The sequence below is a fragment of the Mus pahari genome, chromosome 3 (assembly GCF_900095145.1).
Source record: "Mus pahari chromosome 3, PAHARI_EIJ_v1.1, whole genome shotgun sequence".
Taxonomy (NCBI): domain Eukaryota; kingdom Metazoa; phylum Chordata; class Mammalia; order Rodentia; family Muridae; genus Mus; species Mus pahari.
In genome coordinates this window covers 155,386,910-155,410,894 of record NC_034592.1, presented here as the reverse complement: position 1 = coordinate 155,410,894, position 23,985 = coordinate 155,386,910, and the positions used below count along the sequence as shown (strand labels likewise).

The 23,985-nt window shown below is 50.4% G+C and overlaps 1 protein-coding gene across 2 annotated transcripts; it reads left to right on the top strand.

Annotated features, from left to right (window-relative positions):
* The first annotated feature begins 2,464 nt into the window (after nt 1–2,464).
* Nucleotides 2,465–23,434, top strand: Ctcfl (CCCTC-binding factor like). Of its 2 annotated transcripts, none has more exons than XM_021194694.2 (10): nt 2,465–2,992; nt 3,908–4,124; nt 7,591–7,761; nt 8,824–8,957; nt 12,896–13,016; nt 13,312–13,461; nt 15,204–15,364; nt 18,213–18,395; nt 22,643–22,751; nt 23,280–23,434. In XM_021194694.2, exons 1-10 carry the CDS (start codon nt 2,465–2,467, stop codon nt 23,396–23,398), a joined length of 1,893 nt encoding a protein of 630 aa, XP_021050353.1. In that variant the 3' UTR covers nt 23,399–23,434. The 2 variants fall into 2 exon arrangements, with proteins under 2 accessions (XP_021050353.1, XP_021050352.1); XM_021194693.2 differs by having other exon boundaries at nt 23,250–23,434.
* The last annotated feature ends 551 nt before the right edge of the window (nt 23,435–23,985 follow it).

Here is a 23,985-nt window from a genome sequence, read left to right as displayed (position 1 = left end):
AGGAAAGGAAAGGAAAGGAAAGGAAAGGAAAGGAAAGGAAAGGAAAGGAAAGGAAAGGAAAGGAAAGGAAAGGAAAGGAAAGGAAAAGGTTACTATAGCACTGTTTTCACTGGGACCTCCAAATACTTATCTTCCCAAGTCAAGTATCAGCACACAGATGCACCCGCGCACACAGACATGCAAATCTCAGACATGAGAAGACAGTGGCTCAAGACTCTAACTCATGAACAATACGAGAGTTTCTGTGAAATTTGATGAGTTCCATTTGTTGCACTATTGATTTTAAATATATATTTGCATATATACTATATTCAAATAAGAGACATAGCTATGAGAAAGTGGGAGAATAAGCTAGAAGTAGAAGCATCCATGTGGACATCAAGAACTTCCCTGGCTACAGATAGGAGGCGGATCCACACTCGGGTGTTGGGGAGTGTGTCTGAATCAAGACTGTTGGAAAACCGACTAGTTCACTTAATTTTTTTAAAAACCTGTTCCTCAAACTGTGTTTTATCCCAACAAACATGTTTCTTCATAAGCAGCAAACATGATTACACTACATTTTTTAAATGAGTTAAATGTTGAGAGTTATAAGCCATGCCTTTAAAAATAAAAAAAGGCGAAACAAAACGCCTAGTTGTGGGATAGCAAGAAAAGACCTCGGATGATTGGGAGGGGTTCCAAGGGAAGAGGAGGTCTCTCTGACCTTCGTGTCTACCACGGTCCCCCCAATTCCCACTCTTGTGTTCCATCCACTTCACTTCACCACACCACACCCCCCACACCTGCCCACAACCAATGTTTCTTTTGAGAACATTATCAAGTGGAAAGAGCTGAAAGAGATGTAACTCTGTCCCATGGAGGTCCAGGCCTCCTGCCTCCTGCCTCCTGCCTCCTGCCTCCTGCCTCCTGCCTCCTGCCTTTCATCTCTGCACTGCTGCCCTGGCTCCATCCACCTGATGGTGCCCTGCAACTGTCTGATAGAGGCTGAAGGTAGTTTGAAGATAAACACAAGGTCAAAGGCAACATTTGAGGCCAGTTGATTTTTTTTTCCAATATTTCAACTTTCCAATATTCCCAAACTTCAACAGAACTTTATTTTCATCGATCTCCCTCCGGCCTCCCTTGTCCCTTCCATCTCCCCCTTACAACTCCTTTACCACTCCTGCACCCACGAGGCTTGTGGGCCTCCAGTTTACATCGCAGATCTCTTCCCAAACCCCATTCCACCCTCCAGCACCCACTGCCCACAGGCCTCCTCAACTCTTGCAGGGCCTTCCCCTGCAGCACTCCTACCTTGCCAATCCTCCCAGAGTCTCCAGGTCGGTTTTACTCCACTTCATCCTTAAGTTACTTCAGCCCCTCTCTGGACCTCTCCTGTTCATCATCCACTGCCATGACTCCAGTTCCCCTTCAGGACCACTCCTCCCTGTCCATCAACTCCGCAGGACTCCAGTGTCCCGCCCCCTCAGGACTCCAGCGCCCCCTCAGGACTCCATCTCTCCCTCTCTGCCCATCATCTCCTCCGCAGGACTCCAGCGCCCCCTCAGAACTCCATCCCTTTGTGTGTCCATCATCCCCTCCATGACTCCAGCGTCCCCTCAGGACTCCATCTCTCCCTGTCTGTCCATCATCTTCCCCAGGATTACAGTGCCCCACCCAAGGCTCCACAACTCTGTCCCTCATCCTTCAGGACTCCACCCCCTCCTAAGATTCCATCTTTTCTTCTCTGCCTATCATTTCCCCGCCCCGAGGACTCCAGCGCCCCCTTGGGGTCCTGTGCCCCTTACCCCACTCCTCCATCTCCACCATCTTCCTCTCCTTGGCTCCACCCCTTTCCCGCCAGCACCTGCGCAGGGCTCTCGTAGAGGGAGGTGGTGGCAGCGGCTGCTGCACGAAGAGCAACTTAGCACGAGGTGGCAAGGTGGCGGCCACACGGTCGACAGTTCAGGTTCTGCCTCCGTGGTGAGGTCCTGGGGTGCCTCTGCCTCCTGGGGAGCACCAGGGGGCATGGGCATGGGTGGGGTGAGGCTGGGCGGGGCAGGACGGGTGGGGCGCGAGCTTGGGAGGCAGGCATGGAGGCTGGTGGGCCGTGTGCACATGGCGTCACGAGGCCAAAGAGAGGTTGCTCTGCCCTAAAAACCTCACGTGTCGTGTCCCACAGAGTCGGGGGGCTGACCCCGGTTTTGCTCAGCCCTGAACCATGCCAACGCAAACTACCACCCTTCACCATCCCGAGCCCAGCCTGGGACTTAGAATGTTGGAATATCATCTAAGTCCCGTCAGAGATTTTTTTTGCAGGGTGTGGGAGTGGGGTTGAGACACAGTCTCACTACGGAGTCCAAACTGGCCTGGAATGTTGTTCCCATCTTGTGCACCTTGGTCAATGCCCATGTCTACTAGGCCCCAGCACCTCTGCACCCCAAAAAGATTGCATGCGCTTTTTCCATCAGGGGTCGTCACCATGGCTGCCGCTGAGGTCCCTGTCCCTTCTGGGCACTTCACCCAGATCAAAGAGCAGACGTTGAAACCTGGAGACCTAGAGGAGGAGAAAGAGGAGGACGGGGTACAAAGAGTGGAAGCTCAGGAGGGAGCTGTCGAGGAGGCGGAGGCTGAGAACAGCTGCCTGCTTCTGGAGGCCAGGGCCCCGGTGGAGAGCGATCGGCCGATACTGACCCTGCAAACCGTGCACCTGGAGTCCCAGGATGTGCACCTACAGGGGCTGGGATGGCTGAGCGTGCCACACTCCGAGGAGCTGCCAGGGATGGTACCAGAGACGGAAGGCATACTGCAGTTGCCATCCGTGCTGTGGCTCGACACAGAGTCCCAGCTCAGCCTTCAGCATTGCCTGACGGTCAGCATCCCGGAAGAGCTGTACCCACCAGAGGAACTGGAGCTGATACATTTTCACCTGCTGAGAGAGAATGTGCTAGTGGCCGAGGAGAACCAAGAGTTAACGCCAAACTTGGATGAAAGCATGGCCCTGAAGAAGGTACGGTTCGTTCTTATACACTGATGCCTTGTGGGATAGAGAAAGCTAAAACTGAGTTTTCTTAGATTGAAGCTTTGGGCTATATTATGTATAGACGATATATTTGACGTTGGAAAATGAAACACAGTAAAATAACAAGACCTTGCTTATATATATATATATATATATATATATATATATATATATATATGTCTTACCATATATAAACACACATAAATGTGTGTGTGTTTAAAGGCTTTTTAAAAGTTTCAGGAAATGATGTTATTAACATAAAGTACATTGTGTTTTTAAAAAAAGAAATATTGGGCTGGTGAGATGGCTCAGCGGTTAAGAGCACTGACTGCTCTTCCAGAGGTCCTGAGTTCAAATCCCAGCAACCACATGGTGGCTCACAACCATCTGTCATAGGATCTGATGCCCTCTTCTGGTGTGTCTGAAAACGGTGTACTTATATAAATATAATTAATAAATAAATACATCTTTTAAAAAAAGAAGTATTATGGTCTGGAGATGTAGTTCAGTTGGTATGGTGCTTGCCTGGCATTCACGAAGCCTGGGTTTCATCCCTAGCACCTTATAACCCTGGCTTGGTGGTACCCTGTGATTCTGGCATTCAGGAGGATTAGATGTTCAGGTTCATCCTCAAGAATATTGTGAATTTGAGACTGACTCAACTACCTGAGACCCTGCCCCCACTCCCTGAAAATAAGGCAACAAACAAACAAACAACAACAACAAAGACAGAGTCCCCACAGAACCCCAGATGCTGAGTCACAGATGTGATGCCCGTGTGATGCCCATCCGTGGTCTCACCTGCCGGCTTCCCCTTCTGTGCTGCACAGTTTGCCAGAATGAAGAATTTTATCAGACTATAACTATAACCGTTGCCTCTTCTTGCTCATTTTGACCTATTAGCCCGAAGATGATGAAAAGGACCAGCTCCCGCCCCAGGGAGAGACGGACCAGAAAGAAGAGAGATTCCTCCTTGTGGAGATGAAACCAGAAGAAGGAAAAGACGAAATTGTTCTGACCATTTCCCATCTAAACCTAGAAGAACAGCAAGATCCACCAGCGGCGAAGCAGACAAGTGGGCCGAGAGCCCAAGCCGCAAAACCACAGAGGCAGTCCAAGGGTAGGCTGGCCAGCCCCAAGATACACTGGGAAACCCTTGTTTCTCTCCTGGGAGGGTGGCAATTATTGAGGTCTGAAGTGTTGACTTCTAAAAGTTTCTTTCAGAACATCAGGAAGTGGAAGAAATTTTACACTGATGCTCTGTACTGTAAATCAAATCTCAAAGTGTTGTTTTTTTTTATTTTATTTTACACTCAGACATTTAAAAAGCTGTTTTTAAATGTTCCAGAAAACATTACACACATAAATCCCAGGCCGGGCCCCAGCCTCTGCCTTCTGGCTTGAAATTCCTTGTGAGTGTTCAGTGAGATAATTACGGACCAGGGCAGAGAGCCCTGTAGAAGAGTTAGGGCTTAGGGAATAAGACCAGAGCGTCCTTCCTGCAGAAGGCCAGAAAAGGGGACCAGCAAACGTGGGGGTCAGAAAGAAAGACAGAATCAGACTGAAGGCCAGGAAGGAGAGCCAGGCTGGAGACAATTGTGTGGAACAAAGCCAGCCTAGGGTCTGGGACAGAGGGTCAGGACAGCAGAAAGAGTGACTAACCTTCATGTGTGGATGGGCGTCGGCAGCCCTGTCAGGGAATCTCAGTGGTGGGTACTCAGAGACTGGGAGGGACCTTCGAGGTTCTGTGGAGGCCCCATTCTCATATTGCAATAGACAGCACCCTAGCAACCCACAGGAAGCGTTTGACTCTCACGGCGATTTAGTGGGCTGCTCTTTCAAAGTAATTTCTCACTTATTTAAATGGAGACGTTCTATCCTATTATCTCAATTTCTAGGTGACTTTGAAAAAGTTCTGTCTGACTGGGAAGTGGCTCAGTGGCTCAGCGCTTTCTCAGCATGCATGAGACCCTGGCTTCCTTCCCCAGTCCAGCCAAAATAAAAAACAAGAACACGAACAAACAAACAAACAAAAAACACCACTAAAAGCCACCTTTCTCCTCTAGTAGCCAATGGCCAGGGTAGGGAAGGAGGCAACTCAGTTTATAAAGGGACCAGCCAGCGTTGCAACACTTCAGTTCCCTGTACATAGCCAGAGTCCTCCTGTAGGTTTTTGCCTCTGGAGGTGGGGATTTGACTCTTTGCCTTATAGTAATGGCACACAACAGTCAGCCATGAGGCTGAAGCCCCAAATTTCCCTCCTAGTTAATTTTTCAGTTTTTAATATAGTCGCGATCCCATGTAACCATTAGCACTCTAATTCCAAAGCACTTTTATCACCCTATCTCTTCCGTCTTCATACTTTCCACCCCTGGCCTCCACGCCCTGCGAACCATCAGTATACTTTTTTTATTTTTTTTATGGACGTTTGGATATGTCCATAATAATACTTTTCAACCATGTGCTCTCTGGCTCTTTATTCTTTTGCTTATTATAGTTTCAGGGTTCATCCATATGGTAGCATATATTAGCATTTTCTTTTTCACAGCTGCCTAATATTCTATTGTATGGACATACCACAATTACTTATTCATTCAGTCCTCCTTTGCTGGATGGTGGTCCCTGTTCTTTGGCTATGGTGAATGGTTTTGCTATGGCTATTTATGTACTTTATTTTAGGGGGATGTACATACAGAGTGGAATTGCTGGATTATATCTTCCTTCCATGTTTAACTCGTGTGTGTGTGCGTGTGTGTGTGTGTGTGTGTGTGTGTGTGTGTGTTGGGTGTGTACATGCCCGTGAGTGCATGTGGAGACCCCACAGGGAGAGGCCATAGACTATTCTGCTGTGTCACTCTCTACCTTACTTACTCTCTTGGGACCACCCCTCTCTCACTAGGCCAGCAAACCCCAGTTCCTTCTGTCTCCAGCTCCCACAGCACGAGAGTTAAAGGCATGCATGACCATGCCTGGCTTCTTACATGGGTGCTGGGGATTTGAACTCAGGTCCTCGCGCTTGCTTAGAAAGCACTCTTCCACACTACCTCTCCAGCTCCATGCCTAGCTTTCCGAGAAACTGCCAAACGATCTCCACAGCCGCCTGCAGTGTCCGAGGCTCGTGTCCCCACACCCTGACCAAGTGCTGCTGGTCTGGTACAGGTGTGGAGGGGAATCTCACTGCTTTCGTGTTCGTCTCTAACGGGTGTTGTTCCAAGCATGTATTGGCCACCTATGTGTCCTCTGTGGAGACGCACCTTCCCAACCTTGGCTGCTCCTGGGACTCTCCTATCGTTATTGTCAGCAAGCTTGGTGTCTTCAAAAAGCAGATATGATCTCCCACAGTACTACAAGCTAGAAACTGCCCTCGGCCAGCTCCCCGCAAGCTTTGTCAGGAAGTGTTAGCTGAGGCTGCGTCCCTCCTTCACGGCTGTCTTCCGGGGGAAGGATGTCCTCACTTGTCTGTATGGCCTGGCTCTGCCAAAGGGAACATCAGAGGTACAGGAAAGGAATGTTTCCAGGTCTGTAGCCACCATCCGTGTGTGGCCAGTGGCACTCAAATGAGGGGCCACATTTGGTTTTGTTTTTAGTTATTTTAGATACAAATTTAAATAGTCGCTTGTGGCTGTGGGCTGTGGCTTTGTTCAGCTTCATGCCAGTTTCCCAGAGCTCTCCTGGCTTAGGTGGAGGATTCTGGGAAGGCACTGGGGGCTGGGGGGCGGGGAGTCTTCATTTTACCCAACAGAGAACATACCCACTCGGGTCCATGTCTATGGGAGACTTGTTTCTGGGAATCCCTGCTTGGAGCAGACACCTTGTCTTCTGACCTCCTTGATCTATACCACACTGTAAATGACAGTTTAACAAGACTGATTGGTTTGCCGGGCGTGGTAGCGCACACCTTTAATCCCAGCGCTTGGGAGGCAGAGGCAGAGGCAGGTAGATTTCCGAGTTCGAGGCCAGCCTGGTCTACAGGGTGAGTTCCAGGACAGCCAGGGCTACACAGAGAAACCCTGTCTTGAAAAACAAAAACAAACAAACAAACAAAAGACTGATTGGTTTGTTTGTTTCTTGATTTTCAAGACAGGGTTTCTCTCTGTAGCTTTGGCTGTCCTGGAACTCGCTCTGTAGGCCAGACTAACCTCAAACTTGCAGAGATCGACCTGCCTCTGCCTCCTGAGTGCTGGGATTTGAAGTGTGAGCCACTGCTGGGTGGCTAAGATTGATTTACTTTTAATTTATGTGTAAGAATGTACGTATTTCTGTGTACCACCTGTGTGCAGTTCCCATAGTGTCCAGAAGAGGGCATCAGACCCCTGGAACTGGAGTTACCAGTGTTCTGGGGGCCACACTGTTGTCTATTGTTAACAACAGGGAGGGTGGGTTTGGGACCTGGACAGCCCTGTGGCAGGAAACAGAAGCTCGGTACTTCTTAACAAGATGTTCTTCATCAAAAACGGAACGTCCTGAGGTTTTGAGATATCTCATAACCCTCAACAGCACTAGGCTAAGGAAGTCACATCGGCCTCTGGGGAGTTGCTCAAGGGATGATCTTTCCAGCTACACTGGTGTGTGTCTTCTCTCTACAGGGAAACCTCAGACCTTTCAGTGCGACACCTGCCCGTTCACTTCCTCCAAGCTCTCAACTTTCAATCGTCATGTCAAAATTCACAGCAATGAGCGGCCACACCTGTGCCACCTGTGCCTAAAGGCCTTCCGGACCGCCACACTCCTTAAGAATCACGTGAATACCCACACAGGTGAGGTGCCCGGCCCGGGTGGCCTTCCATCACAGATGCACCATAAATCTCAGGGAGGTGCAGGGAGACCCAGCGAGTTCTCTCTTCACCTGGGGCTTCTCTGTCCTTTCCCAGAAGCTGAGGAAGGAACTTGCCCAGCCCAGGAAGGGAAGGGTCCCGGGTTAAAAAACAAAAAAACAAAACAAAACAAAACAAACAAAAAAAAAAAACGCAGGAAAATTGCAGAAGCAGCAACTCAAACATTTAAATAATTTCCCTTTCGGCGCGTGATTTAAACAGTTTTTTGTCCGTATTCTCTCAGCGTCTGCTACACTCACCTTCCTTTGCACTGAGGACTAACGGAGGGGTCTCGAGCATGGTAGGCAGGTGCACCCCCGCTGGCCTGTCGATCTCCCCAGCCCCTTCCTTTTTATTTTCAGAGGTTTAAGTTGCCCCAGCGAGCCTGGAACTTGTGATCTTTCTGGTCTCAGCTCCCTGAGCAAGTTGAATGATTGGCTTAGGGACTGGCCCAGCTCACCGATCGATCTGTCGATTACTTATCGTTGTTGGTTCTGGTTTTTAATGCCAATTTGTTAATTAAACCTCATCCTTAGCATCCCAGGAGCATTTGGGCCTCACTCTCCAGCAAGATGGGGGGGGGGGGTTCCATTGTGCACACATTTGTGTTTAGTTTTGCTTGGGTTGGGTTTTTGTTTGTTTGCTTGCTTTTTCTGTTTTGTTTTGGAACTAGGGGTCTCTCTTGCTTGTAGCTCAGGCCGATCTCTAACCACCAGTACCCCCTGCCTTAGCCTTCTGAGTGCTGGGATTACAAGCCTGCCGCACCATCCCCAGCTTAGTTTTCCCCCACCCCTACCCCCCCACCACCCCCAACGCCTTCTTGAGTTTCAGCTAAAAGCACTGGTTGTTACCCGCACTTCTGTCTCCGTACTTCTACGATATTTATAGTTCAAAGAACTTCTTAATTGCTGAAGCCTTTCAGACTGCCATTTCAAAACTAGAAAGTCACTGGAAGTTTCGCAGTTAAGTCTCATTTAAAAAGTGTGAACCATGCGATTTTTCCAGGAACCAGGCCCTACAAATGCGGGGACTGCGACATGGCGTTTGTCACCAGCGGAGAACTCGTCCGGCACAGGCGTTACAAACACACTCATGAGAAGCCCTTCAAGTGCTCCCTGTGCAAGTATGCCAGCGTCGAGGTGAGCTCCCTTGCGGTCAACCCTGTACCATAGCAAGAAATTGTCGCTCTGAGGGGCAGTGCTCAGTCAGCGCTGTACACCCAGGGACACTAACCTGTCACCCAGCCATTCACCAAAGACACATTTCTAAGTCTATCGTGACTCATACTTACAATCCCAGCACTGTGGCAGGAGGATTGCTGTGAATTCAAGGTCAGCCTGACCTACATAGTGAACATCAGAAGATGATCTGATGGAGTCCGTTCTCTTCTTCTTGATAATTAAGCTCAGTCCTTGGTTGGCAGCGAGTGCTTTTACCAGCCAAGTCATCTTGCTTCCTCTCAAACAAGATTTATCTATATGTATTTCTGTTGTGGATGGTATGCACGTGTGAATGCAGGTGACTGTGGGGAGCATAAAAGAGAGAGCAGATTCTCTGCAGCTGGAGTTGTAGTGGTTGGAAGCCACCTGACAGGAGCGCTGGGAATAGAACCTGGGTCCTCTGCAGGGTTTTGCACGCTCTTAGCTGCAGGGGCTGAAGAGACAGTCAGCGGTTACAAGGACTGACTGCTCTTGCAGAGGACCTGGGTTTGCTTCCCAGCGCCCACGTGGTTGCTGACAACCAGATGTCTGTAACGCCAGTTCCCACGGGTCCTATGCCCTCTCTGACTTCTGGGTCTCAGACATGCATGTGGTGCAAGGACATACATGCAGGCAGAGCACTCCTATGCACAAGATGAAAATGTAGACAAGATGAAAATGTAGACACTAAGGAGAGAGCTCTCAGACTTGCTGAAAAGGCCTCTCCAGGATCTTATGTCACAGTTGGGGCCACAAATCAAAATGTCTCTCCTAGCACAGGACTTGAAAATTTGGCCTCAGGCTTTTGAGCATTGCTCCAACACCACCATGACAGACAGGGCTACTGGTGTGAAGATATAACCCTGTGCACGCGCGCTGCACGATCACTGACTCAATGGAATTTAGCTGTGTGCACTGCTTGTGGCAAACAGGTGTGGTTTGTGTGTACATGTGTACGTGTATGTGTTGTATGTGTTACCAGGGTTTGGACCTAGGGCCTTGAATGGCTCTACCTCTGAGCTGTGGCCTCAGCTACATCTTTTATTCTAAGACAGGGTCTCAGGAAGTTGCTCGGGTTGGCTTTGAACTCACTCTGCAGCCCCCAGCAGGCCTTGAACTTGAAAGCCTCCTACCTCAGCTTCCTGAGTAGCTTGTGCGGCCTCCCATCAGTTCTCTCAGAAAGACAAAGGCTGTGTGTGGCGGGCGTCTCCTGGTCAGGTCCATTTTCTAGCAGTCCGTGCCCAAGGTTCCAAGAAGCTGGCTGCATCCTGTTCGTGAGCCGGCACAGAAAGGCTAAGCAGAGACTTCTAACAGGAACTAAGTGAAAGGGGACAGAGAAAGTTTAAACCCAGCAATGACGCAAGTGTGTTTCACAAATTGGGGCATTTCACAGACGGGTCAGAATTCGATTCCAAAAACCTCTTTCTGCTGTGGCTATTTTTAAAAGGAGCTTTCCTATCTGAGGCAAAGGTTGTGAGGGGGCAGAAGGTGTCCGACAAGGAGACATCGAGGCTCTGAGATCCTGCCCAGTGGCAGAGGGTCCATCGTCCGTGCAACTCAGGATGGACCGTGAGGCGCTGACCACTCTGCTCCCACCAGCATTTGAGGGTGCTTGCTGGCTAATATTGAAATAGGGTGATGAGCTGCACCCTTCCTGCCCTACCCTTGACTCAGGAGCAAGAAAATGGATTAGACACAACAGTTTCTTGTGCTTTTGCACTCTCTTGAGTCCCCTTGGGAGCAGGTTACAGGCTTGCCTGGACTCCATCGTGAGCTTAAAACCATGGTCTCAAAAGAAAAGGGAGAAAGAGGGCTGGAGATGTAGCTCAGTGGTGGAGCATTTGCTAACCTCAAGAAGCCAGGCAGGGATGTCCTGTGTTGCCACTCTGACCCCCTACTGTGTGCCTCACTGAACCCCCGAACCCTCCCACACAGCAGTGTTAAAAATTCTTTTTCTTTCCTTCCTGCAATCCCCATATCATTATTATTTCTTCTCCTTCTTGTTCTCTTGGTTTTTGTTTTGGTTTGTTTGGTTGGTTGGTTGGTTGGTTTGGGGTTTTTGTTTTGGTTTTTTTTTTCTGTTTGTTTTCTTGGTTTTGGTTTTGCTTTGGGGTTTTGTTTTTGTTTTTGTTTTGTTTTGTTTTGTTGTTGTTGTTTTGAGACAGGGTTTCTCTGTGTAGGCCTGGCTGACCTAGAAGTCACTTTGTAGATCAGGCTGGCCTTGAACTCACAGAGATTCACCTGCCCCGAGTGCTGGGATTAAAGACAAGCACAACAGCAGCCTGGCTTCTCTATTTCTCCTTTAAAATAAAAAATCCAACCTGGATTCCATCTGGAATCTTCTGTTTCACTTGGAACCTTCTTCTGGCCTGGGTGTCCTCCTGCACCCCAGGGAAGCAGGTCCATGCAGTCTTCCTGATCGTAAGCAGGGTTGGTGTTGCTTCCCAAGCCTCTGGCCCGATGTAGCTGATGTTCCCCAGGAAGCACCAGGAAGGAAGGGTTTTGTGAGGGTGTGGCATCAGAGAAGCCCGCTGTCCCGGTGAATGAGAAGGCCCCGATGATTCCTACTTACTGGCCTCCAGAGTCTAACAGAGCTCATTCTCTGCCACTTAACACTTCCCTCTTTGTCACTTTTGTGTTTGAGGCAGCGTCTCACGTCTCACGTCTCACAATGTAGCCCTGGCTGGTCCAGCACTCACATTGTAACCTTGGCTGGCCTGGAGTTCACTAGTTAGACCAGGGTGACCTCAGATTCACAGATCCCCTTGCCTCTGTGTCCCCAGTGAGAAGAGCAGGACCATCATTCAGGAGGTTAAGGCAGCAGGATTACTCGCTGCATGTCTGAGGCGCCTCTGCTACAAAGTGAGCCCCTGTCTCAAAAGAGGTGGTGCAGTGCTTAAGAGCACTGACTGCTCTTCCAAAGGCCTGAGTTCAAATCCCAGCAACCACATGGTGGCTCACAACCATCTGTAATGGGATCTGATGCCCTCTTCTGGTGTGTCTGAAGACAGCTACAGTCTACTCATATAAATTAAATAAATCTTTAAAAAAAAAATTAAAAGAAGCCAGTAGCTCACAGAACCGCACTTCGTGGCAAGGGGTTCGTCTGTCTTGAACCCAGTTAGCAGAGAACTGGTGAGGACTCTGAACTCTGGGTGCATCACAGGTGACTGACTCTCCATGAGCTAATGGTTCAGGTTTCCACTTCGGAAGGCTTTTCCGGATCGCATGTTTACAAGTGGTTTAAACTTTACTGCTGTGAGTGGACCAGGCCTTGGAAATAAAGACAGAAACACACACACAGCACTGACTGAGCAGGGAGCTCTGCTTCTGTTTGTAGAAGTGATATTTAGCGTGCAAGACTTTCAACCATTGCTCATTAACCCCAAAGGACCTTGTGCACATAGCCAGTGACAAAGTTCATCACTAGCAAATTGGGCAGTTCTGTTTTAGGGGACACCCTGACACTGAGGTCTGGTTAATTCAAGTTTTTCCTTTTCCTGTTTTGAGATATGGTCTCTGCAGTCCAGGTTAGCCTTGGGATCACTGTCTGGCCCAGCGTATTCTCAAACTTGCAGCAATCCTCCTGCCTTAACTTCCCCAAAGTTTGGAATTGCAGGCCTGTGCTATCGTACCTAGGTTTTCTTTCTGGGAATTTGGGGAGGCAGTGGGGGGAAACCGGTGTCTGAGACAAGGTCTCCTGATATATATAACAAGGTCTCAGTTGGGGCCTGGACTGTAGCAATCCTCCAGCCTCAGCTTCCTGAGTGATGCAGTTGCAGGCGTGAGCCGCCATGCAAGCGTCTTCGTCTCTCCTATGAAGCTGTTAGCCGGAGCCCTGACCACCCATCACGATGACCCTCTTCCACATGTCCTAGGCAAGCAAGATGAAGCGCCACATCCGCTCACACACGGGTGAGCGACCCTTCCAGTGCTGCCAGTGTGCTTATGCCAGCAGGGACTCCCACAAGCTGAAGCGCCACATGAGGACACACTCAGGTGAGGGCCAGGCACCCGCTTGGTTGGTCTATTATCTGAAGACCGTGCATGAACGGCCTCCTCTCCATGGACACCCTGGGGCTCCCACTCAGAGCTGGTGAGGGAGGGGCCGTCTGTGTCAGGGAATTCCGTCTCTGGGGCCCTGCGACGCCGCTACTATCTGGCTTGCCTTCCTGATCCTGCCATTAAGGCTAAAGCCTACAAAAAGGCATTGCTTGGGAAAGAAGCCCCAGCACAGTATCCCTGGGACTGGCTAGGGCTCCAGAGAGTCAATTGCTTGCTCTTTGTGTGTCAGGTGAGAAGCCATACGAATGTCCCACCTGTCACGTCCGGTTCACCCAGAGCGGGACCATGAAAATCCATATAGCACAGAAGCATGGAGAGAATGTGCCCAAATACGAGTGTCCCCACTGTGCCACCATCATTGCGAGGAAGAGCGACCTGCGTGAGTATCTCCTCTAACCATGTCCCCTCAGTCTGAAAATCTGCAGAGCCTTCTCTGACTCCTGAAGCCCTTACTGGGCCTGGGAAACTTTTCTAGAGATGTTTTTACAGAGGTCCTGTACCGCCCTCTGGTGGCTGATCTTAGCAAGTGCGGTTCAGAAGCTGACCAGCCTCGTCCTGCCATGGGCCGGTCCGCGGGTGTTGTTTTATCTCATGTTGAACTTGCTCTTACAGGTAAGGACACTGAGACCGGGAGACACGGAGACTTTTTCTGCTAGGGACAGCGGTCCTGATGATCTGAGTGTCACAAGGCAACTGCGCAACTGCGTTGTTAGAAGTTCAGCTCTGTCCCTGTCCCCTCCTCCGCCTGCCCTTTGCACACCCTGCTGGGAGCTGAGGGTCTAGAGGAGAAACTGAGACAGGGCTCTCCCTGAGAAACTTGCTTCAGTCAGAGGCAGCCTTTAGTAAGACACAAAGTCTGCCTTCTCTTGTGGGGAGCCCTTGTGACAAAGGACTTCCTGGGGGAGACCTGCAGGAGCGACTCTGTGCTTGTACTTGGGAGCCTGCAGAGAGGGGAGGGCAGCCTTTCCCATAGGAGGGAGATGGTGTGGACGGGAGTGTGCAGGGAGCTATGGAGGGCTGAATTTATTTAGGGCAAGGAGCTATCAAGGGCAGAGAGTTGGCAAAGGGAGCCCTTAGATCTCTGTGACCTCCCTCCTCCTCCCTCCTTCCTCCTCCNCTGCTTCGTTGCAACATTTTTAGCAGGGAGAAATATGGAAAACTATTCATATGTTTTGTAGAGTCATCCAGTGTTCTTTTTCTAAAAACTTAAAAGTATTCTCTCTCTCTCTCTCTCTCTCTCTCTCTCTCTCTCTCTCTCTCTCTCTCTCTCTCTCCCTCCCACCCTCCCCCATCTCTCTCTCCAAAATTACATTACAAGAGAGACAGTAAAAGTGTCTGCAAAAATAAAAGTCCAACCAGTTGCCTTGGAAAATTCCAGAGATTTTGAAAATATCCCTGCAGGGGTAAAGGTATTTGACCAGTGTCTAGCAGCTGAAGTAGTCTGTCAGTGCTTCTGTGGTTCCTGAAGTACCATGAAGGCCCACTGGGGTCTGTTAGGACCAAAGGACTGCTAGCCAGTAGCCAAGAACAGCCTATTTGTCACAGGCCAGAGGCGACCTCTGCAGCCCCTCCAAGGGGGCTGTGGAGACCCTGGCTCTCCTAAGAATAAGGTGTCTGCCATCTCTGAGTCAGCAGGTACTGGCTGCTCCTCCAGCATACCGGTGTCCTTTGATCACCATCATACAGTGCCACGGGCACACCAGGCCTGAGGGTTAGCTGCGTAAAGAGCCTCCTAGAGAGAGCTTAACATCCCTCAGGTCATGGGACAAGGGGGGGTTAGACTCCCGGCAGGACAACAGTCATGGTTGTTACAGAAGACCCCTCAGCCATGCTTCAAACCCCCTACAAGGTGCTAAGGTTCTCAACACTCATGGCCGACCTTCTGTAGCTTTGAACAGATCTTAGGCTGAGCCCTCCGCTTAGCTCCTTCCCGGCAGTGATGTTCACGGGGACGTTCGTGCCGTTGGGATACGGGGGCAGTCTGCCATCTCTGAGGGAGGCAAGCTAGTGTGGTGGGGGAGCCCTGAGGTGCTGAAGACGTCCTGTCGTACCCACACCGGAGAAGTCCCTGAGCACCTGTGGCGCCACAGGTCAGCTCCATGTCTCCTGCGGTTCTCACAGGTGTCCATCTGCGTAACCTGCACAGCCACAGCCCCGAGGAGATCAAGTGCCGATACTGTCCCGCTGGCTTCCATGAGCGCTATGCCCTCATTCAGCACCAGAGGACCCACAAGAATGAGAAGAAGTTCAAGTGCAAGCAGTGTGATTACGCGTGCAAGCAGGTACTGTGTCGCCGTGACTGCTCAGGCGCGCAGGTGAGCTGTGTGAGGCAGGTGTGTGAGTGGATGGGGGATCCAGGAAGCAATCCTCCTTAAGGAGGAGGCCAGGGGTTGCAGAGAGCTTCTGCTCGTAAGAGCAGTTGTTGATCCTGCAAACCCACATGGTGGTTTACAACTCCCCATAACGTGAAGTAACTCTAGTTCCAGGGGATCTGATGCCCTTGTCTGACTTCCTTGGGTACCAGGTACACGCGTGGTGCGTGTATGTGCAAGCAAGCAAAACACTCATCTGTATTAAAGTAAAATATAAGTAAGTGAATTTTTAAAAGAATGGAAGGAAGGAAGCTAGAGGCTGGGGATCTAGGTCAGGAGTTAAGAATGATTGCTAGTCCCGTGAGGGCTGCAGTTTGAATGCCAGCACCCATGTTGGGTGGCAGTCAACCAGTTCCAGGGAATCCAGTGTATCTTCAGACCTCTGTGAGCACACACACACACACACACACACACACACACACCACAGGCCATCAGCTGGAGCTGCAGAGAGGGATGAAATCCTCACCACACTCAGGCCCCCACACAAGCCAGGACAGCATCAAAGAGGTGCCAGAGTGGTCCATTCCCTCCCTGATGGGCATCTGCTGTCAGGGCTGTGGTGTCTTTGCCCTAGCTCTGGCAGTGACACCCTACAAGATCGGAATGGGCATGGATGTGGTCCTTCATGCCTGGAAGCCAAATCAAAGCGCATGTCACTCAAGAATGTCTAAAGGGTGGTGAGATGGCTTGGCAAGTAAGTGTCCTCTCAGCCAGTGAGGTGTGCCAGCAAGCTTGATGTCCTGGGTCCCACCCATGCAAGGGTGGGAAGGGAGAGCCGACTCCACAGAGATATCCTCTGACTCCACACGCGCGCTGCCCTCACACACCATGCACACACGATGATACATAACGCCAGATGTCCTCAGCGGTACTCTCAAGGTTGTTCCCTTAGTAGATCTTGACCCAACAGTCTGTAATATCCTGTGGGGGGAGAAAGAGGCCCTGAACAGCACCTCCCCTGCCTTCTGCAGCCCAGGGAGTGGGAAAGTTTTGAGTTGCCAGCTCTACCAACCTTTTCTTTGTTTTTTAAAGATTTTTTTATTTATTTTTTTATCTATCTATCTATTTATTAGAGTACGCTGTGGCTGTCTTCAGACACACGAGAACAGGGCATCAGATCTCATTACAGATGGTTGTGAGCCACCATGTGGTTGCTGGGATTTGAACTCAGGACCTCTGGAACAGAAGTCAGTGCTCTGAACCGCTGAGCCATCTCCAGCCCTCTTCCCACTTTTTCATGGTTGCCGTTTTTTTCCATTTTGAACAAGTCCTTGGCAGGCAGACTCTGCATGCGGTGATAAGCACTCGGGCGCCGTTTTCTTGACAACTGGACGGCACAGTGGGAAGTTCAGGGGACTCCTGTTGCCATCGATAAAACTTTGCCTCTCAAAAAGAAAACTAGAGTTCAGATTTTGGAAACGTTGCCATCACTGCGCTGAACTTGGTAGCTTTCTGACCCTTGAGTCTCCCAGTCACATGGCGCGATGTCTAGGAAGCAGGCTCTCATCTGACTGTGGGATGAGCAGTGCCCGAGTCCCGAGCTCAGTACTGGGTCTCTGGTTTCCCCACTGTACACTTTGAGATAGACTTGGGGATCCTATAGTTCTGTGATTAGATTTAGCCGGAAGCACCCAAGCACCCGTCTCTCTCCTCCCAGGCCTGAGCTTACAGGGACACATCACCACAGCTTTTACAGGGGCCTTGGGGATCCAAACACCAGAGTCTCATGCTTGGACGGAAAGCATTATACCCACTGAGCCAGCTCCCAGACCCCCAGCTCCCCAGACCCCCAGACCCTCAGCCCCCCAGCTCCCCAGCCCCCAAGCTCTCCACCCCCAGCTCCCCAGCTCTCCAGCTCCCAGACCACAGTCTCCCAGCTCCCTACCCCCACAGCTCCCAGCCCACAGCCCCACAGCTCCCAGCTCCCCAGCTCTCCAGCCCCCCAGCCCCCCAGCTCCCTCTGAGTCTTTTATTTTTAACATGTCTGCACTCCTGGGTTCTCATATACTGAACACACACCCCACAGATCAGGGAGAACAGAGGCAGGCTTCTCCTTGGTTCCCTGAAGAGGGTTTCAGACCCAGCAGGAAAAGGATGGCGCCCCAAACCCTCCGGCCGGCATTGGAACCTTAGGATGAGGAGTTAGTTTTAAATGTGCTGACTTTGTTTGACCTTTTCAGAGTGTTTGTTAGTTCCTCGCTTTGGGTTTCTCACAGTGATCACTGCTACACCCCACCCACATACACAAAAGCACTTCGGAGTGTGTGGCGATCTCAGTGTGGCTCGATGCTTGGTCACTATCTCACCAGTGGACACCAGCGGCAGGATTTTCCACTCTCTATCTTTCCAAGTGTAGGCTACGTGACTCACAGTTGCCCATAACTCTGGCTTCAGGGACTCTGACACCTTCTTCTAGCCTCCTCTGGTAGCCCGACCTAGGTCTACGTGCACACACATACACACTCACACACAATAATACTAATTAATTAATTAATTAATTAACAATTAGGAAATAAAATAAATCTTCAAAGTATGGACCACAGAGAATTTGGGGGGGGGGGGTTCCTGAGCGGGTCTCTTGTAAACCAGGCTGGCTTCAAACTGCACGTGTAGGGAAGGATGACCCCGATCCCCTTGCATGCAGCAGGACCTGGCTCTGAGGAGGGCCACAGCACTCCTGAGGGGGACACATGATAACGACAGATGGTTCTAAGGAACTCTTCCACCCTGTGTCAGCTATGTCCCCGCTCTCCTGCAGGAGCGATGCTTGAAGGCGCACATGCGCATGCACACAGGAGAGACGCCCTTCTCCTGCCTGGCCTGCAACAAGCGCTTCCAACAGAAGCAGCTACTTACGGCGCACCTGAGGAAGGACCATGACCCAAGCTTCGTCCCCAACCTGCACCTGTGCCTCAAGTGTGATAAACGCTTCTCCCGCTGGGTGAGCATCCATCGGCCCCAGAGGCTGCCAGGACTCCAAACAGTGACCACCTCCTCTGCGGACAGTTTCCACTAGTCTTTGGATTGGGAAAACTCACTCATTTTATAAATACACACTCTCCCTCCAAGGGCCAAAGGGAACCCCATACACACAGCCTTTGGGGGATGGAACCTGAGCCAGGTACTGTACCAGGCAAGCACTGCGCCGGGCCCCCATCTTTTATTTTGAGATCAGCTCTAGCTAAATTGTCCATTCTGGCCTTAAACTTGTGCCCCTCCTGGAGCAGTCTCTGGAGGAGCTGGGGTAGCCCGCCAGGCCAGGCTCACATGGCCTGCTGGTGATGTTCTTTGTGGGGTAGAAAGTACCCCATGGTTTCTTACTAGTGTCCTTTCTGTTTCTAACCTCTTTCATTTTGGTACAACTGCCGTCCCATCCGGTCCAGCTCTGGGGGACTGGGGCAGATTGTCCAAACTTGCTGAAAACCGTTCAGGGAGTTCTCCGACTCCTGAGAGAACCGAGCTCTTTGTTTTCGATTTTTGAAATAGGAAATCACGATGTAGCCCCGGGTAGCTTCAGTATAGACCAGGCTGGCTCCAAACTCATAGAGATCCACCTGCCTCTGCCTCCTAAAGGTGGGGATTAAAGGTTTGTGTGCCACAGGCTGGGTGAAGTATGACAGTTGACAACTGTCTGTGAGCTAAACGCAGATGTCTTCACGGAGTGATCCCATTCTCAGGCGTTTCCAGGGTGCAAAATCAGGCGAGGCATTCACATTCGTTTTAGATTCTGTCGGTTGGTGTATTCATTTTTCCATTTCTGCATAACAAATTACTTCCAAATGTCAGGGCTTAACAAACGTGTATCACATCACGGAGTGTGTAAGTCTGGAATGGTGGAGCAGGGTGTCTGAGTGGCTCTGGCTGTTAAAAATTAAAGTGCAGCTGGGCACTTGAATCCAGTTTAGCTTTTAGGTTGAGGTGTGTGCCTCAAGGGCGATGAAGGGGCGGATAAGAGGTTCCTCAAGGTCATGGTCAGACAGACAGCGGCATGGGATCTGATAAGGAAGAATAGGGTCCTTTATAGGTCTCCGAGAAAGAGGAGGTTTCACAATAGGAGCCTTCGACCAGGTTTCTCTGATGTGGAGGGGAGGGGCGTGTCTAATCAGTGTCCCACACGCACACTGGTGGTCCTTTGGTGTCAAGCTCTCTGGAGGGTGTCTGTCTCTGTGGCAGCAGGGAGTTTCAAGATCAACTAGGACTACAGATCAGCAACTTAAGTCACTGCCTGATCTGGAATCTAACGTTTCTTCTTTCTGGAGTCCTGGCACCGGGAGCCTGTTACAGATGCACACACTTGCTCTCTGGTAGGATGCTAGTGAGGGGTGGGAGACTGCAGGCAAGTGTGCCCCGATTTGTCCCAATCTGTCAACCTAAGCATATTCACAAGTATCTGCTCACTAACACACACATCAGTTTGTCTCCGTACCTGAATGTCACCGGTCAGCAGCATGACTCCCCTTCCAGTGGTGGCCCTAGTGCTGACCCAGGGGATACCTCCGATGTCCCTTCTATCCCAGCTCAGAGATTTGTCATGTGCCACTGTCTCTGTGTCCTGAAGAGTCTAAATATGCTGCACTTAGCATCCTTGGCGTGATCCTTTTGGAGGCTGGCAGGCCTGAATTTGTGTTATTAACTCAGTATATACTACATCAGGGGTTCCCAGCCCTAATCTTTATTCATGGCAGGCAGGTCAGTCGCTGCTTCCTACATTGCTTGGGGGAGCAGCCTATGGCTTGTCTCGGGTGCTCAGAGGAGTCCTGAACACACCGTGTACATGACTGAAAACAACTATGCAAAACCGGGAGCCGCTCATTTTCTCTGTCAACAGAGTGAGAACTCACAGCTTCTCAGGCAGCGTCTGCTACGGCTTCACAGCGGACATGGGGAGGCCACTTATGAACGAATCTGTTTCTGCTAGGGAAAGAATGATCTCAGTGTCCCCCTCGGGGACATCCCAGCAAAGTTCCCCAGGTTGCTTTTGGTCATGTTATGTATGGCAGCAATAAAAACCATAAGACAGATACCAAGTTAGGGCAGCATGGCTTTAGGGAGGGAGAGGCAGTACATGTGACCCAGGCATTGGAGAAAAAAAAAAAAGCAATTAAGCAAAGAAGGCATTCCACACTCTCACGGCAAGGAACGCAAACTGTAACTGAGTGGGTTGCTAGGCAGTGTTCTCCAGGCCTTGCGCCTTGTGGTAATCTCCCTACAGCTCTTAGGCACATGCTGGTACTGAGAAAGGAGTGAGCTCATGAAGAAGTGGAGCCCCTAGGTGGCGCTGTGATCTGGGAAGCACAGGGGGAAACTGGGAAAGAGAAGTGACCTTGGTGTGAGCTGGATCAGGTGGATCTGTGACTCCTGAACAACTGGAGGCCTCTGGGAGCCGGGCTTTTAACCTAGCTGCTTCCTGTCCTGCGTTCCTGGCATGTTTCAACCCCAGATATAGAAGCTCCTGCATCTCAGCCTCTGGGGATGGAGGACCCTTGTGGTCTGCATTTGGTTTCTTCTTCAGCCGACTCCCCCACTACGCCGCAGCGCCCATGGTAGATGCTTCTCGACAATCAGAATCCACAGGGGCACCTGTGGAGCTGGGAGTCCAACTGTTCCTTTTACAGGGGGTCAACATTGAGTCTCATTCACTCTCTTACTCCACCCCAAAGACCACCCACCCCAGACACCAAGGAACACATCGACACTCTTTGTACTTCTTACCTGGGTCTTGGGAACAAGAATTTCCTGGTCACCATGGCATTTTCTCCCGCCTCCATCTGTTGCTGAGAAAATCCTGGGATCATTATCTAAAAGAGTGTTGTTCACCTGAGACCCCGGGTGTCATTGCAGTGAGAGTGGGGTGCACTTTCCCCACAACAGGGGATCGAGACACTCCCCTAGGTAGATTTGAAGTCCTAGACGAGCCGGTAAATGTCCTCTGTGTCACACAAGGACACACAAACTGAAAGCAGTTTGGCAGGGCAAGTCCTTTTGTACAAAGCATGAACTCGAACCCAAGCTGGGCTAGCAAGCCCATTCAGCCAAAATGGGCTCTGTCCCTTATACCTGTCTTAGCGCTGCCTCCCACTTAGCTGGGATGACAGACATGATCCATCACCACGCCCAGCCATCCTTTCTGAGTGTGGTTCAAACACGAGGCCTATGTCCTGCACTTAGGACATAGTGTAGGACAGCAACCAGGCGAGAGGCCTCTATAGCCTAGAAACCCATGGGGCGTTGAGTTTCTGGTTTACTGGCAGGCCTCGTTTTACTGAGTGTAAGCATCATGGGAAGGTTAAATTTATCTTTGTCTTCTATTTGATGGCTCTTATTTTAAAAATTAAAACAAGCTAGCTTTTGGCTAGACTTAGTTACAAGAGAGAGGTTACCCTTAAAAAAAAATCACTGGGGGGTGGGGGGGATGGCTCAGTGGTTAAGAGCACTGTCTATTCTTTCAAAGGACCAGAATTCAATTCCCAGCACCCACATGGCAGCTCACACCTGGCTGTAGCTCCAATTCCAGGGGACCTGGCACTTTGACAGACACACAAGCAGGCAAACCAGCAGTGCGCACGCGTGCGCGCGCACACACACACACACACACACACTATATATATATATTCGGCAGTGAAGAGCATGTATTACTTTGTAAAGGACCTACCTTTGGTTCCCAGTACCCACATCAGATGGCTCACAGCCATATGCTACTTCAGCTCCAGGGTATCTGATGCCCACTTCTGGCCTCCAGAGACACCTTCATCCAGGTACAAATACCTATACACACACACACACACACACACACACACACACATACATACACACACGCATACACACACACATACACATACACACACATACACACATACACATACATACACACACACATACACACACACACTGTAAAGGTTGTTTGTGTTTGTGTGCACTTTGCCCACTGTCTTTCTGAAGGTCACCATTTAAAATATATGTAATTACCGATGTACCTTGTGGTGAATCAGAGGGTGCAGCATGCCATGGGGCACACATGCAGAGCTCAGAGCAGGACTTACAGGAGGGACACCTCCTCCCATCACGTGGGTCCTCAGGCACCGACTCGGGGGCAGCAGACAAGTACCTCTCTCTCCCTGCTGAGTTGCCTTGTGCAGACTGCACATGGGGACACTGATGTTCACTGGGGGACTCTGTCACCTTCCACAGAGTAACCTGCAGAGACACAGAAAGAAGTGCGACCCGGAGCATGAGACGTTAGCCCCCAACAAGGACAGGAGGACACAGGCCTCGGAGAGAGGAGCAGGACATGAGGAAGGTATGTCCCTTAGGGCCACCCCCATCACCCCCAACCCCTGCTATTAACCCCATCCAGAGAGTCAGTGACAATGGGGGAGGGGGTCACTGGAGGGCTTGGCTACCTTAATCAAAATGCCTTCATGACAGTCATAGCTCTGCACACACTCACCCCTCAAACTCGGATCAAGAACTGGCCTGCTGAGCCATTTCCGGGGTCATGTCTGGGATATTCTTGCTTGTCACATCTAAAGAGAAGTGTGCCACAGGCATCTCATGGATGAGAAGCCGCTGGTCTTTGGTACCTGCAGTGCTCCCACAAGAAAGCCCTGCTTAGAAGCAGGGAGACTTGACCGCCAGAGTTTGAGAATCCGGTTGTGTTTCTGGGTTGCCTACAGCTGGGCTCCGACAGCAGCGACTGTCTTCGATATATATATTCATTCTGGTTCCCCCATCTGCATACCTTGTCTCTCTCTCTCTCTCTCTCTCACATTTTCTCTCTCGGTCTCTTTTCCCCAAGATGTTGCCACCCAGGAGAGGACCCCCTCAGGGGAACCTCAGTGCCCCGGGGAGCAAGCTCTGGGCCACCAAGGAGAACTCGCAGTGGGGAGCCAGAGCCCAGACCATGGCCTCACCTGCGAGATGATCTTTAACATGATGGATAAGTGAGCCGCCGCTCTGGGCCGCGGCCTCTGCGGGAAGAAACCAGTTAGAAATAAGTTCCCAGACACAGCGCAGTGCCCCAGAGTTTAAGGTAGTGTGTAGAAATGTTTGAGAGAGAAAAAAACAAAACCCTGCCGCTATTTCCCAAGACTTGAGTCAGAACTTGAAGTGAAGGCGCACGTCTCTGGGCCCAGGCCGGTGCCCAGAGTGAGTCAGGGACAGATTCTAGGTGATACTTATGTCCCTGGAGGCTCAGACCAGTTAACACCATCGTGGTCAGAGCAGAAAATCTTTTGAGTTGTTGTACCCACCCTCGATATTTCTGATACTATGATTTTAAGCACTAAAATGAATTGTATATTAAAAAAAAAAGCCAATGAGTTTTCCAGGACAAAGTTACCATGATGCTTTCAATGAATTCTAAATTCAACCCACGGATCTTAATGCTGTGGAAAGATGAATTAGTAGAAACAATGAATCGCTCATTTAACTAGAAAAAAAAAAAATATATATATATATATCATAGCTCTTACTTTGGCCTAGAGCAAGGCTCACCTTTAGTTTTTGCCCCTCCTCCCCCATTTTGTAGGCCT

Bases quoted from the DNA above. Each gene is read 5' to 3' on its own strand.
- Ctcfl (XM_021194693.2), top strand. From the start codon at position 2,465: ATGGCTGCCGCTGAGGTCCCTGTCCCTTCTGGGCACTTCACCCAGATC. The intron at 15,365-18,212 runs GTACTGTGTCGC...GCTCTCCTGCAG, and splicing joins GTGATTACGCGTGCAAGCAG to GAGCGATGCTTGAAGGCGCA. The intron at 22,752-23,249 runs GTATGTCCCTTA...CTTTTCCCCAAG, and splicing joins AGGAGCAGGACATGAGGAAG to ATGTTGCCACCCAGGAGAGG.